The sequence below is a fragment of the Saccostrea cucullata genome, unplaced genomic scaffold, assembly GCF_032062105.1.
Source record: "Saccostrea cucullata isolate Sc308-1 unplaced genomic scaffold, CSIRO_AGI_Scuc_v1 ctg3439, whole genome shotgun sequence".
NCBI classification, from domain to species: Eukaryota; Metazoa; Mollusca; class Bivalvia; order Ostreida; family Ostreidae; genus Saccostrea; species Saccostrea cuccullata.
This window is the reverse complement of record NW_026933021.1, coordinates 34,553-54,722: the sequence shown is the minus strand read 5'-3', so window position 1 is coordinate 54,722 and position 20,170 is coordinate 34,553. Positions and strand designations below refer to the sequence as shown.

General features: G+C 33.8%; 2 protein-coding genes across 2 annotated transcripts; one reads left to right on the top strand and one right to left on the bottom strand.

Annotated features, from left to right (window-relative positions):
* Positions 1–1,911: 1,911 nt before the first annotated feature.
* LOC134237030 (magnetosome-associated protein MamJ-like) lies at positions 1,912–20,095 on the bottom strand. Its single transcript, XM_062719113.1, has 3 exons — positions 19,965–20,095; positions 5,511–5,583; positions 1,912–2,478 (listed from the first exon to the last, which is right to left on the bottom strand). Exons 2-3 carry the CDS (start codon positions 5,580–5,582, stop codon positions 1,912–1,914), a joined length of 639 nt encoding a protein of 212 aa, XP_062575097.1. The 5' UTR covers position 5,583; positions 19,965–20,095.
* Positions 14,693–16,719, top strand: LOC134237029 (uncharacterized). The gene is made up of 4 exons (XM_062719112.1): positions 14,693–15,557; positions 15,842–15,961; positions 16,058–16,160; positions 16,263–16,719. Exons 1-4 carry the CDS (start codon positions 14,693–14,695, stop codon positions 16,717–16,719), a joined length of 1,545 nt encoding a protein of 514 aa, XP_062575096.1.
* Positions 20,096–20,170: the final 75 nt, after the last annotated feature.

The window sequence follows — 20,170 nt, the reverse complement described above, 5'->3', positions numbered from 1 at the left end:
TTTCTTCGGGAGATCGGCATGTGCACATGGTGTAGGGACCCGGGTCTAGTCTTCATTCATGGATACTTGGAATGAAATACTTAGAAGTTAAGCGCATCGTGACAGTAAATAACACTTCTACCAACACAATTACCGTTTATTACGTACATTGCGTGGACTGATTAACAATACAGACCGAATACACTTTGAATATGGATTTACTACAGGATTTTTAACTAACTCAACTGGCGCATGCCCAAAGGGGTTAGTCGACACCCGGCGGCGACTAACCCCTTTGAGCATGCGCCAACTAACCCAGTAAAAAGTTCATCTAACCCCTGCCAGTACATGCAACCTTGTTTACACCAATAAATAAACAAACAAACAAACACAACAATAAATAAACAAACAAATAAACAGATAAGAAGAAATAATGAACAGAAAATAGAATAACTTATTTAATGAGTTTATAAACAAAATCTTTACCCAAATACTCACAAAATATGCAGAGATCTAAGGCAACATTTTTTTCTACTGAGCTACAAATACATGTAAGGAGACTTAGTAGCTTATTTATTTTAATTCTTTAAATTCCGAATGAAATAATTATTCCGAGTTGAAATAATACCCTGTTAATGATAACTTACTTAATGAGGATGGTACTAAGCTTTAATGATAACTTACTTAATGAGTAAGGTACTAAGGCTAACTTTAAATAAATACACAAACAAGAAGAAAGGTTTTAAAGTCATAGAAAGTTATTTTTATTTAAACCTAATAATTCAAATTTAGTTGTAGGAAAACTTAAACTTATAACTTATCACACTCTAGTTAAAGTAATTTAGGAAAATTCATAATTTAAATAATCAATCTCTTACTGTTTAATTTTTTAAAAAGGTTTAAATTTACTTTTGCCTTTTTGCTATCTATCAAAAAAATTAACCTCAATTAATCAACATTTAATTATTCTCCTGAATAACTACATCTAAATACCGGTGTGTGCTTGCATTGAAATATTTAGATGTAGTATCCAGGAGAAGATATGATAAATTCTAACTTAATTAATTTCTACTCTAGTACAATCTTAATTTAATTTTATTTAAACTTTAGTTTTGTCGTAATCTAAACTTATTTTAAGACTATCATAATCTAAATTAATACTTATTAACTCTAGTATAGTCTTAATATAAACTTATTCAAACTCTAGTACTGTCTACATTTAAACTTATCTAAACTCTAATATGGTCTTAATTTAAACTTATTTAAAATCTAGTATAGTCGAAATTTCAACTTTTATAAACTCTAGCATAGTCTAAATTTAAACTTATTTAAACTCTATTATGATCTAAATTTATACTTAATATTTAAACTCTAGTATGATCTTTATTTAAAATCATATAAACTTCATGTTTAGTATGGTCTTAATTTAAATATAATTATACTCTAGTATGGTTTTTAACTTAATTAAACTTATTTTAACACTTAGACTAGTATGATCTAATTCAAAATATTTAAACTCTAGTATGGTCTTGATTTAAACTTATTTAAATTCTAGTATAGTCTTAATTTAAACTTATTTAAACTCTTATATAGTCTACATTTAAACTTGTTTAAACTTTAGTATGATCTAAATTTAAACTTATGTTAAATTTTGAGTGGTCTTACAATTTTAATTTGAAAAAAGAGGGGGTATATAAATTTTTTATTTATGTTATTAACAAAAAATTACTTAATATTACTGAATTATAATTGTGTACTGAGACTCCTAGATGACTAAGGAAAAAAAATTTATTCATGATTTATCCATTAGAACTTTAAATTAAAGGGGAAGAGAATTTATTAAGTTTTATAGGGGAAAAAATAGGAAATAATTAGAAATTTAGAAAAAATTTACCCTTATTTAAATTATTTTATTTTTAATAATTTTATACCTTACAAACCCAAATTAAAGCCAATAAAGGAAGAAAACAAAGGGACGAGAAGGAGACCACTAACTAAAGAGACCTCCGCAGTATGAACCACATGTCGCACAAACCCTGCGGTAAAGCCTCGCCTCTCAGCTGGTTCCCTCACAGGTGATGGCTGCACAGGAGGGGTCTCTGTCACTGGTGATCCGAGGCCAGAAAGTCGAGGATGATCCACAACAACCTGGGGAGACGGCAGTTCCACCTCCTCAGTCTGTGCAGCCTCCTCCTCAACCAGATCCCGAGACGGCTGAGGTGATGGCAGCGCCACCTCCTCGATAAGCTCAAGCTCAGGCCAAGGAAAGGCTACGACAGGCTCAGGAGACGGCAGACACTCCTCCTCAAGCTGAACAAGTTCTGCCTCAGGATCAGCCATCACAGGTTGGGGAGATGACACAGTCACCTCTTCAGCCTGCCTTAGCCTCTCCACAGGCAGCTCCTGTAAAGGCTCAGGAAGAGGCAGTACTGCCACCTTCTCAGGCAGTTGAGGAACACCCTCAACCTTCACCACTGGCTTCACCCTGGACTTTCGCACCTAAATAGAAAAAATAACACATCAAAGACAGGAACAGAAATGGTAAACATATTAATATATATCGTATAAGTGAAACTTTTAGCGAAACGCAAATTTAGCGATTTGTCCTGAAAAACTGGTAAGAAAAAGGTATGGTTTTAGCTTTGTGCGCCCTAAAAATGTGATGAAATCAAAAAGTTTTTAAACTGGCTTAAATATTAGTTAATTATATGACTGTGATAAATCAGGAAAAAAATATGGCATGAAGGATTACCACTCTGCAGATATGACGTCATTAATATGAAGCATTTCTCTAATTTCAACAGAAAAATCCTCAAAATGGCCCATTTCAAGGGTGATTTTCCTCTAGAAAACAGTGTCCACAGCCGTTGCCCACGTTAATTTTTTGATATTTTGTGCAAAATTCAATAACAAACCACATATCTCAAGATCTTTGTGGGCGATGCCTGTGGACAATATTATCTGAAAGAAAATTCCATTGAAAATTGGTGTCTTAAAATATGGGAAAATGCGTATATGTATACATAAACAAGGGATCTATGTGTTTTTTGTTTAACTCTGTCCTTACAACAATACAAACTGATTGTAAGAACTAATGGCACCGTTATACCACTTATTAAATGATCAAAGAATTTAATTTATTGTAGCATTTACACTCTTCACACTTTTAAATCCAACAGGAGTGTCTTTAATTTTTTTTAAATCAAATCTTATTCCTATAGTCAACAGTACAAACTTGATTCAATTTCAAATAAAACTTGCCAGATTTTTCTACCTTATAAATGGCTGTATACTCAAAAACCGAATATTCGAATCACATTTATAAATATTTGAATATCAACTCATTGAATAAAGATTTGAATATTCGTTGACATCCTTAATGAAAGAAAAAGTGAGCAAGCTCACATACCCCACGCTCCCCCAAAACTCAAAGTGCTAAAAATCCCGGAAAAAATGAAAGAATCTGAATTTCCCAGTAATATGCACATCTACAAATTGTGTCCTAAATATCTGCAAAGTTTGATATAATTCTGTGCAGCGGTTTATGAGGAGTTGCGCTGACAAACTGTTCACCACTATATTCAAGATATCCCCAAAAATCTAAGTTGTAAAGTGCCGAAATTCGCAGAAAAATAAAAGAATCGGAATTTCCTGGTAAAATGCACATCTATACATTGTGTCCTAAATATCTGCAAAGTCTGACGAAATTCTGTGCAGCGGTTTATGAGGGGTCGCGCTGACAAAATGTTCACCTGTATATTCAAGGTATGGCCAAAAATCTAATTTGAAAAGTGTGGAAATTCCCAAAAAATAAAGGAATCAGAATTTCCTAGAAATATGCACATCTACACACTGTGTCCTAAATATCTCCAAAGTTTGACGAAAATCTGTGCAGCGGTTTATGAGGAGTTGCGCTGACAAAATGTTCATCTCTATATTTAAGGTATGGCCAAAAATCTAAGTTGAAAATCTGGAAATTCTAAGAAAAAATAAAGGAATCAGAATTTCCTGGTAATATGCACATCTACACATTGTGTCCTAAATACCTGCAAAGTTTGACGAAATTCTGTGTAGCGGTTTATGAGGAGTTGCGCTGACAAACTGTTCATCTCTATATTCAAGGTATGGCCAAACACCTAAGATAAAAAGTCCGGAAATTCCCGGAAAAAATAATGGAATCAGAATTTCCTGGTAATATGCACATCTACACATTGTGCCCTAAATACCTGCAAAGTTTGACGAAATTCTGTGCAGCGGTTTATGAGGAGTTGCGCTGACAAACTGTTCATCTCTATATTCAAGGTATGGCCAAACACCTAAGATAAAAAGTCCGGAAATTCCCGGAAAAAATAACGGAATCGGAATTTCCTGGTAATATGCACATCTACACATTGTGTCCTAAGTACCTGCAAAGTTTGACGAAATTCTGTGCAGCGGTTTATGAGGAGTTGCGTTGACAAAAAAAAGGACTGACTGACTGACACTCTGACGGATGGGTCAAAAACATTATACTTCACGCGACTAGTTGCGTGGGGTATAATTAAAACTCATCTTAACCTTGTCAACGTAACCTATAATATTTTTATCGAATCCATGATATTGTTTGAATAAACCACTGCTTTAAAGGATTAACCAATTAATCATTTATTTAATTTAGGTCACATGCACACATCTGTATTACTTAACACAACTGAATTCATATATAGAGGATATACAAAAACATTGAATTTTCTGTTTATTACATTTTCTTTGATTTTCCCTTTGCCTATTTGTCTTTTTTTGTATATACAGTCATAGGCTACATGACGTCATAGTTGAGCGGTGGAGACGTCATAGCTAAGTGATACGAGATTAAAACATTGTACATTTACATGAATTAAGCAACATATTTGAGGAACTTTGGCAGTCTTATTCTCTGTCAGAATGGTTTATTTAGTCTCTCTATATATTATACCAGTCCAAGGAATATTTTTACAACACTCTTCGTTATGGGAAGTTAAATCGAGAGTTTTCCTGCACTTCTGATATTTGTCACATGTACTGTGACAGAATATCATTTTGATATCCTTTCACACTGTGACAGGATATCCTTTCACACTGTGACAGGATATCACTTTTATTCAATGGATAAATAACAGTATTTCACTGTTGAAAATGTAATAAAAATCCTTTTATTTAGAAGAATTAAATTCTAATAGTGAAAAAAATTGTAGTGCTAGGGATCATTTTTTTTAAAACATTAATTATGAAGCAATGCTAGAGATAAGCTAAATGAATTTTAATATGTATCATATCTGTTTAATATAAGAGACCTCAGATAACAAAAAAGATTAAAAAGCCCAGTAGAAAGAGAGAGAAAGCGTAATAACAATAAAATTCAATCTTCCAATAAAAAGTTAGATTAAATTTATTCAGAGAGGGATATTTGAATCAAATATCACTAATTATTTCCCCTCTTTGCCCCCCCCCCTCCCAGCCCTTAGTTATAATCTTAAATAGAATTTGTTACAAGTGAATCTTTCATTACTTACAGGAAAGTCCACGACGTAGTCGGCAAACCATCGGGGGCGCTGGCGAACTCTGGAAGATCGTCTAGGCTCCATTCTGTAATAATAAAAACTTTATTATAAAACGAAATTAATTTCCTTGAATTTCAACATACAGTCAAACACCCTTATAGCAAACACACTTCATCCGTTATATTCAATGCATAATTTTGCATATTTTATGCATAAATAATACTTTTTACCCCCTAAAACATTATTGATATTCAGAGGGTCATCACGATACAAAAAAAATATGAAAACAATTTTTTAAAATATAGGTAAACCAGGATTAAAGACCTAGCTGTTGTCCTTATAAGTATAAGGCAATTTAAATCAAACATTACACTAATAATCATATAGTGTATATCCCAAAATGCAACATTTATGCAATTATATTTCCATTTCTAATTTTTTTTTCTCTGTGATAACTCTTTGAAAGTTAGCAGGGTTGATTTCTTGATAATTCTACCGGAATGTAAATTAGGCAAATCGATAGGTCGGGGGCTAAGACCTAATATGCATGCAAATCTTGTGCGCATCTGTGTCTGTGTCTGACGCTAAGGAGGCCAAATATGCATGTAAATCTCATGCGGCTGCCTTTGTGTTTGACGTCAGTGGGCGAGGACTATTGAAATTGGCATGGGAGTCCTCGTGTAATTTAAATCTATGTGTTTATTTTTGAAATCCAAATCTACAATTTTATTTCACAATGAAATTGAAATATATGGAATCACTGTCTAGTTCGTAAATTATGCCAGGGACATCAACGATAGTGGGAAACATGGGATAATTTATGCATAACGGGCTAGACAGTGATTCCTTAATTGATCTGATAGGGCTTGTAGTAAACTTGGGAATAGATCCACTTATCCAAAACTACTAGTCACTCATCCAGAAAATGACTAAATTCGCAATCAAATCCAGCATCTGAAGCAGGTTTGAGAATGTTTATCCTTTGATGCATCATCCATGCAAATTTAGTACAGATATGCATTAATGCTTCTTAATTAGGCCAAAGAAACAAGAGGCCCAGGGGCCACAATGCTCACCTGAGCACATCAGCTAGGGAAAAAGCACAAATCAGATCAGAATTGAAAAGTTTACTGAGGGGGTTGGGTGGAGGGTTGGAGGGGGCTTGAATTCTAATACAACTTGAGAATGCCTCCATATCAAATCTGCATATAACTTCTTGAGAAAGTTCTTGAGAAAAAGATTTGCATAGATTTTTTAAAAGATTTTTTTGTAATAATTTGAATTTGACTCCCCATCATTTCCCTCCCTACACCAAAGGGTATTCATGATTTGAACAAATTTAAATCTTCAATAAATGAGGATGCTTACATGTCAATATGACTTCCCATGTCAAAGTGGAAGGCCGTTTGTTGAGTTATTAATTTAAGCCATCCCAGTTTTATTTTATAAGCAGTTTATTAATAGCAGTTCCTTAACCTTCCTCAGCCTTCCATGTCCCTCAGACAAGTTGATTGATTATTCATAAAAATAGGCAGTTCAAGCCAGTTTTTCTTAGCCTTCCCAGTTTTCAACCAGTTTTGAAGCAGTTAATTTTAGCGAAATATTTAAATGAGTTTAGAAAAACTGCTTGAAACTGCAAATAACTGCTTTAGAACTGCTAATCCATTTCCATATATGGTTGTGTCTAATGAATATGCAAAGCAATATGATGATGCTGAAACTGGTACACAGACGTACAGTTTTAAATTGAATTTACCCTGCTAAAATATGGCTGTCCTAACTTATCTGTCTAAAATCAACTTCAATGCAATTAACTCACAAAACTCCTGACTCTCAAAACTTCCTCCCAGACCTCCTGGATGAAAGTAAAAACCAATTAACTAAAACTTAATCCCTAAAATCTAATTAATTTCTAACAAATTTCAAACACCAGTAATTCCTGAAAATTTCCTAAGTCTGATCAATTCCAGTTAAAACAGTATAGCAAAATTAGAAATGTGGCCCGCCAAGCAAAAACCTCCCTTAGCTCAATTATGACGTAACGTCGAAAATTGCGTCTAAAATCAATGACGTGAAAACGCAAAATTTACTTCTGCAAAATAAAATTCTGTGTCAACTTCTTACTCGTTTTTTCTTCACATCTATTCATGCAACTGAAAGATGAATGCTGATGGACCAGTTTCAGGTAAGCGTTTTTGAAAACAGAATTATAACTAGATGAGATCTCGTTGCGAGCAACGAGTGGGTCTTCCGTCCAATTCTTGATGAGATGAGATAAGATTTTGATTGCAATTTTCATTCTAAAATAATGATTTACCACAATCTGTAAAAAGACATTGAACATTAAAGACTTTTAAAAATCGGCCTTTTGCCCCTAACGGCCACTAATTTAAGGAATCAGCCCTCTTTATTCATATCATCTTAAAGCTCTTAGGATTTTGAAGATTTTTTGTTCAACAACTATTCAGAAATTAATTTTAGTTTTTGAGATATTAGCAAAAGAAATATTTAAGGGACAACCCTTCAACACCCTAATGGGGACGTTAAGCAAAAAATGAAAGGTTGCATATTGTTCAGAACATTATTTTGAACATCTTTTGTTCAATATTGCTTATCAAAATATTTCTCCCTTTCAAGATATCATTAAAGTATCAAAGATTTAGCATTCTGGCCCCTTATGGCCCCTAATTATGTACCATACGACATAAAAATCATAATATTTAGATGTAGATGGTTGAGATGAACATTTTTGCTTCAGTAATGTATTACAAAATGTTAACTGATAAAGAGTTATCGATTGAAGACTTTTGGCCCCTCTTGACCCCTTATTTGAGTGCCCAGCCCCTTTTTCAGGATCTCATCTTAAAACACTTAAGATTTTGAACATTTTGTGTTCAACAACTGTTTAGAAATTCCTTTTCGTTTTTGAGCTATCAGCAAAAGAAATATTTAGGGGCCAACCCTTCAACTCCTTAATGGGGCCGTTTAGCAAAAAATGAAAGGTAACATATTGTCCAGAACATTATTTTGAACATCTTTTGTTCAATATTGCTTATCAAAATATTTCTCAATTTCGAGATATAAAGCATCAAAGATTTAGCATTCTGGCCCCTTGTGGCCCCTAATTATGAACTATACGACATAAAAATCATAATATTTAGATGTAGATGGTTGAGATGAACATCTTTGCTTCAGTAATGTATTAAAAAATATTAACTGACAAAGAGTTATCGATTGAAGACTTTTGGCCCCTCTTGGCCCCTAATTTGAGTGCCCAGCCCCTTTTTCAGGATCTCATCTTAAAGCTCTTAAGATTTTAAACATTTTGTGTTCAACAACTGTTTAGAAATTCCTTTTCGTTTTTGAGCTATTAGCAAAAGAAATATTTAGGGGCCAACCCTTCAACTCCTTAATGGGGCCGTTTAGCAAAAAATGAAAGGTAGCATATTGTTCAGAACATTATTTTGAACATCTTTTGTTCAATATTGCTTATCAAAATATTTCTCAATTTCGAGATATAAAGCATCAAAGATTTAGCATTCTGGCCCCTTGTGGCCCCTAATTATGAACTATACGACATAAAAATCATAATATTTAGATATAGATGGTTGAGATGAACATCTTTGCTTCAGTAATGTATTAAAAAATATTAACTGACAAAGAGTTATCGATTGAAGACTTTTGGCCCCTCTTGGCCCCTAATTTGAGTGCCCAGCCCCTTTTTCAGGATCTCTTCTTAAAGCTCTTAAGATTTTGAACATTTTGTGTTCAACAACTGTTTAGAAATTCCTTTTCGTTAATCTGAGCTATTAGCAAAAGAAATATTTAGGGGCCAACCCTTCAACTCCTTAATGGGGCCGTTTAGCAAAAAATGAAAGGTAGCATATTGTTCAGAACATTATTTTGAACATCTTTTGTTCAATATTGCTTATCAAAATATTTCTCAATTTCGAGATATAAAGCATCAAAGATTTAGCATTCTGGCCCCTTGTGGCCCCTAATTATGAACTATACGACATAAAAATCATAATATTTAGATATAGATGGTTGAGATGAACATCTTTGCTTCAGTAATGTATTAAAAAATATTAACTGATAAAGAGTTATCGATTGAAGATTTTGGCCCCTCTTGGCCCCTAATTTGAGTGCCCAGCCCCTTTTTCAGGATCTCATCTTAAAGCTCTTAAGATTTTAAATATTTTGTGTTCAACAACTGTTTAGAAATTCCTTTTCGTTTTTGAGCTATTAGCAAAAGAAATATTTAGGGGCCAACCCTTCAACTCCTTAATGGGGCCGTTTAGCAAAAAATGAAAGGCAACATATTGTTCAGAACATTATTTTGAACATCTTTTGTTCAATATTGCTTTTCAAAATATTTCTCCATATTGAGATATAAAGCATCAAAGATTTAGCATTCTGGCCCCTTGTGGCCCCTAATGATGTACCATACGACATGGAAATCATAATATATAGTTGTAGATGGTTGAGATGAACATATTTGTTTCAGTATTGTATTACAAAATATTGACTTTAAAAAAGTTATTGAATAAAAACTGTTGGCCCCTTTCAGCCCTTAATTTGATGAGTCAGCACATTTTTCTTGATATCATATTAAAGATTTTTATATTTTGCACAAATGTTGTTCAGTATGTTTTAACAAAATATTTATATTTTAAAAGATATGATACAAAATGTCTCAAAAAATCACTCATAAAACGTGTCCTAAATTTTGACCCCTACCGAGCTTCCATATTAGGCACTTCCGGAAAATATCCTGACCATGTTGCAACGTGGCAACATGTCCTCTATCATCACTAAAAATTTCAGCTTTCTAGCTTGAGCCGTTTTTGAGTTCCATCACAGACAAGGAGGTCCTCCAAATTTTGATCAAAGGGCGATAACTCCCGACCGGAAGTGAATTTCCAAAAAAAAATTTGCCGGAATTAACTTCAGATGAAAACGCATCGACTGTGAAAATTTGAAGCAAATCGAACGAGCCATCTCCGAGAAATCGTCTGCACAAATTTTGTAAGAAGAAAAAAGAATAAAAATAATAATAATAACTAGATGAGATCTCGTTGCGAGCAACGAGTGGGTCTTCCGTCCAATTCTTGATGAGATGAGATAAGATTTTGATTGCGATTTTCATTCTAAAATAATGATTTACCACAAACTGTAAAAAGACATTGAACATTAAAGACTTTAAAAAATCGGCCTTTTGCCCCTAACGGCCCCTAATTTTAGGAATCGGCCCTTTTTATTCATATCATCTGAAAGCTCTTAAGATTTTGAACATTTTTTGTTCAACAACTATTCAGAAATTCTTTTTCGTTTTTGAGATATTAGCAAAAGAAATATTTAGGGGCCAACCCTTCAACTCTTGAATGGGGACGTTAAGCAAAAAATGAAACGTTGCATATTGTTTGGAACATGATTTTGAACATCTTTTGTTCAATATTGCTTATCAAAATATTTTTCTCTTTCGAGATATAAAGCATCAAAGATTTAGCATTCTGGCCCCTTGTGGCCCCTATTTATGTACCATACGACAGAAAAACCATAATATATAGTTGTAGATGGTTGAGATAAACATCTTTGCTTCAGTAATGTATTACAAAATATTAACTTATAAAGAGTTATCGATTGGAGACTTTTGGCCCCTCTTGGCCCCTAATCTGAGTGCCCAGCCCCTTTTTCGGGATCTCATCTTAAAGATCTTAAGATTTTGAACATTTTGTGTTCAACAACTGTTCAGAAATTCTTTTTCGTTTTTGAGTTATTAGCAAAAGAGATATTTAGGGGCCAACCCTTCAACTCCTTAATGGGGACGTTTAGCAAAAAATGAAAGGTTGCATACTGTTCAGAACATTATTTTGAACAACTTTTGTTCAATATTGCTTATCAAAATATTTCTCCCTTTCGAGATATAAAGCATCAAAGATTTAGCATTCTGACCCCTTGTGGCCCCTATTTATGTACCATACGACATAAAAACCATAATATATAGTTGTAGATAGTTGAGATAAACATCTTTGCTTCAGTAATGTATTACAAAATATTAACTGATAAAGAGTTATCGATTGAAGACTTTTGGCCCCTCTTGGCCCCTAATTCGAGTGCCCAGCCCCTTTTTCGGGATCTCAACTTAAAGATCTTAAGAATTTGAACATTTTGTGTTCAACAACTGTTCAGAAATTCTTTTTCGTTTTTGAGCTATTTGCAAAAGACATATTTAGGGGTCAACCCTTCAACTCCTTAATGGGGACGTTTAGCAAAAAATGAAAGGTTGCATACTGTTCAGAACATTATTTTGAACAACTTTTGTTCAATATTGCTTATCAAAATATTTCTCCCTTTCGAGATAAAAAGCATCAAAGATTTAGCATTCTGGCCCCTTGTGGCCCCTATTTATGTACCATACGACATAAAAACCATAATATATAGTTGTAGATGGTTGAGATAAACATCTTTGCTTCAGTAATGTATTACAAAATATTAACTGATAAAGAGTTATCGATTGAAGACTTTTGGCCCCTCTTGGCCCCTAATTCGAGTGCCCAGCCCCTTTTTCGGGATCTCATCTTAAAGATCTTAAGAATTTGAACATTTTGTGTTCAACAACTGTTCAGAAATTCTTTTTCGTTTTTGAGCTATTAGCATAAGAAATATTTAGGGGCCAACCCTTCAACTCCTTAATGGGGACGTTTAGCAAAAAATGAAAGGTTGCATACTGTTCAGAACATTATTTTGAACAACTTTTGTTCAATATTGCTTATCAAAATATTTCTCCCTTTCGAGATATAAAGCATCAAAGATTTAGCATTCTGGCCCCTTGTGGCCCCTAATTATGTACCATACGACATAAAAACCATAATATATAGTTGCAGATGGTTGAGATAAACATCTTTGCTTCAGTAATGTATAACAAAATATTGACTTTAAAAGAGTTATTGAATAAAAACTGTTGTCCCCTTTCAGCCCTTAATTTGATGAGTCAGCACATTTTTCTTGATATCATATTAAAGATCTTGATATTTTGCACAAATGTTGTTCAGTATGTTTTAACAAAATATTTATATTTTAAAAGATATGATACAAAATGTCTCAAAAAATCACTCAAAAAACGTGTCCTAAATTTTGACCCCTACCGAGCTTCCATACTAGGCACTTCCGGAAAATATCCTGACCATGTTGCAATGTGGCAACATGTCCTCTATCATCACTAAAAATTTCAGCTTTCTAGCTTGAGCCGTTTTTGAGTTCCATCACAGACAAGGAGGACCTCTAAATTTCGATCAAAGGGCGATAACTCCCGACCGGAAGTGAATTTCCAAAAAATGATTTGCCGGAATTAACTTCAGATGACAACGCATCGACTGTGAAAATTTGAAGCAAATCGAACGAGACATCTCCGAGAAATCTTCTGCACAAATTTTGTAAGAAGAAAAAAGAATAAAAATAATAATAATAATAAAGGTAAAAAAGAAACCGAAGAATAATAGAAGGGTCTTCCGCTGAAGACGGAAGACCCTAATAAAGGTAAAAAAGAAACCGAAGAATAATAGAAGGGTCTTCCGCTGAAGACGGAAGACCCTAATTAGCAACTAATAAAAATTAGATATTTATTTTATTTGTAAATTTCAAAGATCTTTTGTTTGCTTTCTGTACCAGAAGTTTACATGTGTATCCACATTTTACGGCAGGCCTATATAGATGTATACCATATCGTTTTCAAGTTCGATAACTTTAAAAAAGCAAACAAATCTTTAATTAAAGCATTTTATAGTTGATCTCATTCTGTTACTTTCTCTATAAACTACTAAAAATGAATCTTAGATGTCAAAAGTGTTCTTGCTGATTGTCAAAACATTCATGTCGATTCGTCTTCAACGGATTCGAGCGTACGTCGATCGCATGAGGATCGATGCTTTCGACTTCACATTGATTTACAATCGATAAATACCCGTTTTGTTCCTTAAAAGCCAGAAAATAATTAGAATATACTTGTTTTGGTTCCAATCGAGTTAAAAGACAAGTTGTTCAGTAATACGCTAACTTTAAAACCGAGAGACATAGTAAGCTAGTTTTGTTGTTAGACGTTTCTAATGTAAACAAAGGGCCGGTACTCTTGAAAGGGGTTATCAAGGGGGGAGAGAGAGATTGTAATGAAAACCTTATACATTGTGTTTACCCAATAAATTTATAAACACACAAAATTATTTCCATTTTTAAGAATAAGAGTAAGGAAATAAATGAAATTTGTATTTTATAGTTTTGACAATAAATAAATCAAAATAAATACATGTATATAAATACAAGTACATGTATAAATATAAAAAAAAATTTTAAAAAAAATAATAATAATTATTCACTCAAAAAGAATTGCATAGATGAATAGCAATTTATAAGATTTATTTTTTTATTTAATTAAAATTAGAGGCATACATATGTTGGTAATGGTACACGTAAGTAACACATTAATTTAAACAATTGGGGATACTTTTAGTTCACGTAGTATCATATAGAAACTGATATTAAAATTAATGTCTAGTGTCCGCTAAGTTGTGATTAAAGAAATGGTTAGAAAAGTGATTTGTGCTATACCAAGCAAATTATGTCACCTACCCGGCAAAAAAAAAAAAATAAATAAATAAATAAAAATAAAAAAAAAATATGAAAAAACCGGCTACACGTTGTGTGATTTATAGGCATTCCAATTTTCACAAAATATGTATAGATACATTAAAAATATTTCATAAATGAAAAATAAGAACATATAAGTAAGATTCTAAAATGTTATTTTATTAATATAATATTTTATTCTATTTATTTATTTTTGATAGGAGCTAGAAAATATATTTGAGGAACATTTGGGTATAGCAAACTCAGCTCATTCACATCAAGTTAATGAAGACAGTTCTGGTGAATTGGATATTGAATGTGATGCTGATTTGCGTGAACCTTTATCTGTAGAAAGACTAGCTCATCTGTTCTTTGATTCTGATTATGATCATGCTACAGAGACAGACCCCACAGGTGTACAAGATGAGAATGATTGTAGTGAGAATTTTTCTATTGCAAGAGCTGGTTGTACGTGTTCAAAAAACTGCCTTGACAATTTTTCCATTGAGCAACTTACTGATCATATATACAGCATTCGGGATTTGGAGAAGGCAGAGAAGGAAATTATGATTATGACCAGTTTAAATCAGTTTGGCTTTGGGAAAAAATTATCAAACCCTCGAAAGAGAACAAAGTATACGTACACATTTCAGGAACAAACAATATGTAGAAAGGCATTTGAGTTTATATATGATGTCAAAGAATATACGTTAGACAGCCTTCAAAAACATTTGCAATCTCAAGGCATTACTCCTCGTGTCCATGGTAACAAGGGAAGAAAAGCCCCAAATGCTTTCAAGTTTGAAGAAGTCAAAAATGCGGTGCAGTACTTGATAAACTATGCGAGTCAACACGGAATACCCCAGCCAGCAGGAACCAGAGGAAGGGACACAGAACCTACTATCTTTTTACCATGTTCAGATACCAAAGATGCTTTACACAAGCGGTATGTTGAAAGCTGTGCCCAATCCAACATTCGGGCGCTAGGATTATCTACATTTAAAGATGTATGGTTGAGATGTATACCTCATATTAAGATCAGTACACCACGAACCGACGTTTGTCACATATGTGAGAGACACAGAAATGCCATTCGGTTAGCCGTTGGTGACGTTGAAAAGCTCAGGTGTACCACTGCATTCCAAGATCACCTTCAACGAGCTGCCAAGGAAAAACAAGCTTATCAGCAAGCTGTAATGGAATCGATGACAGAGATTGAAAATGTCAGACGAGGTTATGGTCCTTCAATTCCTTGCTCTTCCCCTTACACTAAGGTCCATTACACCTTTGATTTTTCCCAGCAGATGTTTATTCCTCATCATGCAAGACAAATGGGACCCCTCTATTTTCTCGTTCCACGCAAAGTACAGTTATTTGGGGTGAGGGTGGATGGAGTACCAAGACAATACAATTACCTCATTAATGAGAATGAAACCATGGTATATGAATACAATTACATTTTATAGTATATATATGATTATGATTATCCATCGGTATATGAATACAATTACATTTTATGGTGTATATATGATTATGATATGCTTTTGAGATTTAACAAAGAAATTTTAATATTATCGTAGTGATACATTTTGATTGTTTTTTATTGATAATAAATAATTGATAGACTTGTTACTTTTAATATGAATTGAATTTATATGGTCTATTTTAGGAAATATAATAATCTAACAATTATCCACGGAATAAAGATATCGATATCTTTGTAGGTGAAAATGGCTCTAAAACCCATGGTCCCAATGCAGTGATCTCTATGCTGCATCACGCTCTGCTAAATTTTGGATTTGGTGAAATCAACTGTGTTATCCATGCTGATAATTGTGCAGGTGATTGTTTTTTCCAAAAAAAAAAAAAAAAATGAATCATCATAAAATGAAAAATTTAACCCATACATAAATATGTAATTCTGTTCTCTTATGAAGGACAAAACAAGAATCGCTATGTGCTAGCGTACTTTTGCTGGAGAGTTCTCCTGGGACTTCATCAGCAAATTACTTTCATGATGCAAATTCCAGGTCACGCAAGGTACCCTTCATTTTTAATTTTAAATGAACACCATTGTTCAAACCATTTTTATCAACTCTCTGAAACAAATAAATTGATATAAATTATCATTAAATTTTGTAGATGTCTAGTCGATTCAAGTTTCGCACACATCAAGCGTCTGTATAGACGGACAGATTGCAACAGTATTGCAGATTTACGTAATATTGTGGACAAATCTTGCTATTCCAACAATGCCGTTCTTTTTGAGGAGGAGGAAACATGGATGTGGTTAGATTGGATGGAATTCTTTTCATCAACGTTCTCTCCTCTGAAAGGACTTCGGGATTATCAACACTTTAGATTTACCCAAGACAGGCCCGGATTCGTGCTTTGCAGAAAATCAAATGTCGACGAAGAGATTCCTTTCAAACTCTTGAAATGCGATCCTGAATTCTTTGATACAAATGCTCGTCCCAGGACAATCCTACCTGGTGGTTTAACAAGAGAGAGGCAGAAGTATTTGTATCAAAGAATCCGTCCATTTGTTCAGGATCCGTGGAAAGACACGACCTGTCCTCCTGTTGATATTGAGGAGTAGTGAAATAACAAGACATCCAAGGAATCCAGAATGATACAATTATATTATGAAAAATGTTTTCACTTATAATCAAATATAATTTCATCAAAATTAAAAAAAAATATTTCGCTTGCATGCTCTTGCAATGGTTTTTATCAAGTTTGAATCTTGTCTATTTAAAAAAAATATTTTATCTAACTTTCCCTTTTATCTGAAGGGGTCATAGTTTGACGTTTCTCTTATTAATAACGTTAAGATAAGCAGATTTTGTTTGACGTTGCCAGAAGAAATTGACGTCAGGTCAAAATATTTCATGCCCTTTGCTTCATGCTAGAGAGCTTATTTAAGCACATAACTAGGTTTCCATATCATTTTTATAAATGGGAAGACATGTCCTCTTAGAATATGCAAAAAACCAAATTTCGACAAAAAGTCACTTAAGGGAGGTTTTTGCTTGGCGTGCCACAAATACACTAGCTTCCTTAGCTGAATGTATAAAATTACCCAAACAATGCCAAGTTATTCTAAAATTAACATCAGAGCTTTTCTGTTATTGAGATTTTTCCCTTTATTTTCCTATGTAAAACTTTGATCCACCACTGAGACCATTCCCTACCCTTGGATCAGGTTAATTAAGATTTGAACAAATTTATTCTACACTACCTGCATGAGGATGCTTCCATATAAATATCACTAATCATGACTTTGCTATTAATTCTTTAGAAAAAGATTTCTTTATATTTCAATGTTAACTTGAATCCCGCATTGTGGCCACACCCTATCCCTGGGGGTTATGATTTAATTGAACAAACTAAAATCTACAGTATCTGAGGATGCTTCCATAAAATTATATCACTAATCATGGCTTTGCATTTCTTGTGAAGAAAATTTTTAAAGATTTCCCTATACATTCCTATGTAAAATTTTGATCAGCCATTGTGGCCCAACCCTACCCCCGGGGGCCAAGATTTGAACAAACCTGAATGTACACTATCTGAGGAACATGAGTTTCATCTTTCCTGTCCCAATGGTTCTTCATCAGAAGATTTTTAAAGATTTTTCCTATATATTCCAATGTAAAACTTTAATCAGCCTTTGTGGCCCCACCCTACCTCCGAGAGCCAATATTTGAACAAAATGGAATGTACACTATCTGAGGATGATTCAACATGAGTTTCATTTTTCCTGTCCCAATGGTTCTTGAAAAGAAGATTTTTCCTTAGTATTCCTATATAAATCTTTGATTGGCCATTTTGGCCCCACCCTTGCCCCCGGGGTCATTATTTGAAGAAACTTACATCTACACTACCTGAGGATGATTCCACATGAGGTTCATCTTTCCTGGCCCAGTGGTTCTTGAGAAGAAGATTTTTTTTAAAATGCCATTAATTTTTCACCAATTCAAAATTATCTCCCCTTGGAAGAGGGCGTGGCCCTTCATTTAAAAAACTTGAATCCCCTTTACCCAAGGATACTTTGCTGCAAGTTTGGTTGAAATTGGTCCAGTGGTTCTTGAGAAGAAGATATGAAAATGTGAAAAGTTTATGACAACAACAATGACACCAATGACGATGACGACAGACAATGGACAAGCCTTCAGCTCAGGTGAGCTAAAAATACTCCTGTTTCCTGTCCCCTGACCAATAAAAATAAGGTACGTAGGTATGAAAAAAAAATTTATTTTGAGAAAAAATCTTATTTTCAAAACTCAATGAATGCAGAACATATATAGCATATAAAAACAACAAGAGGCCCATGGGCCACATCGCTCACCTGGATAACTTTGGTGATGCCGTTCTTGACAGAATTCCTCCTTTGTAATACCTATTGTGGCCTTGCCGTACCTCCCCCCACTCCATGTCACAAGTTTAACAATTTAGAATCTACACTACCCAAGGATGCTTCCGCATAAGTTTCAGCTTTTCTGGCCCAGTGGTTCTTGAGAAGAAGATATTTAAAGTTTATTTCTATTTTAATAAAACTTTGATTCCATTTTGCGGCCCTGCCCAACCTCTGGGGGTCATGATTTTAACAATTTATTATCTTTGATTCCATTTTGCGGCCCTGCCCAACCCCTGGGGGTCATGATTTTAACAATTTATTATCTACACTATCCCAGGATGCTTCCACATAAGTTTCAGCTTTTCTGGCCCAGTGGTTCTTGAGAAGAAGATTTTTAAAGGTTTTTTCCTATATTTCTATGTAAATTTTGATTCCCTTTTGCAGCCTGCCCAACCCCCGGGGGTCATGATTTTAAAAATTTAGAATCTTCACTACCCAAGGATGCTTCCACATAAGTTTCAGCTTTTCTGGCCCCAGTGGTTCTTGAGAAGAAGATTTTTAAAGTTTTTTCTTATATATTTCTATGTAAAACTTTGATTTCCTGTTGTGGGTATAGATATTTTTGACCTTTTTACCTTGACCGTAGAATTTCACTAACTTTTTTTTAAAAAAGTTTAACCATGTTAACCTTGGCCATAACTTTTGAAGTTTTCACAAATATTTAAATATAAGAAAATAATATCAAGGTTTTGTTCATGTTAGTGGCTCTCACACATATGCATCAGCTTATGAAGTTTGACACCCATCTTTTTTTCCTAAGAATAGCCATTTACTCTAAAAAAAAATGTAATTCAATCACTTGCCCTAAAATAGGATTTTCAAGACTGTGCAATTTTATTTATTTATTTTTTTCATTTTAAAATATAATAATAATTATTAATATTATGTCTTTTTAAGTTTTGTCATTTCAGTTTCCATACCTCCCCCCCCCCCCCCCCCCGCCCCCATCCCGGATACTTCGCATCTGCATCATGTGCATTTACAAAAAAACAGCTCTAGAATAAATATACTCCCACTACAAAGACAATGATGACCTATGTTATTGTTGGTTATAAAATAAACAAGTTTTGGACACTTGAAATATATTCTGAATGGAAGAAAATTTTCATATCCCATTAGTCCCAACAAGCCCAAGAGCATGCGCAGTCAAGACGTTTCCCGCTATAACTGAGCCTTTATCATGTTTATTTAAACTGTATAAATTACACAAAACGAATAAATATGTTTATATTTACAATGCATGGTAACAATGTAAACAAAAATATTTCCTAAATAAACTAGCCTAAATGTGTGGCTAACATTAAACAGTAACCTGCAATGGCGACGGGAACGAGTACTCACCGTTGTTCATGCACGTTTGTCAACAGAAAACGTTGACGTTGTATAAAGTTAAAAACTCCTGATTTCACCAAAAATAAACTTACCTCAGTCTGAAGTAATCTTCTTCTGTATCTTTGGTGATGAAAGAACGCTTTGATAAGTCGCTTTGGAAGGCTTTTTGCAAGAGCAAAAAAAAACACTGCTATTCGAGAAAATCTCAGATATCAGTGTGACGAGTATTCTCATTCAGGGTCAGATCACGTGATCAATTTGGTCAATAGAGCGTGCCTACAAGGTGTAAAAAGAAGAG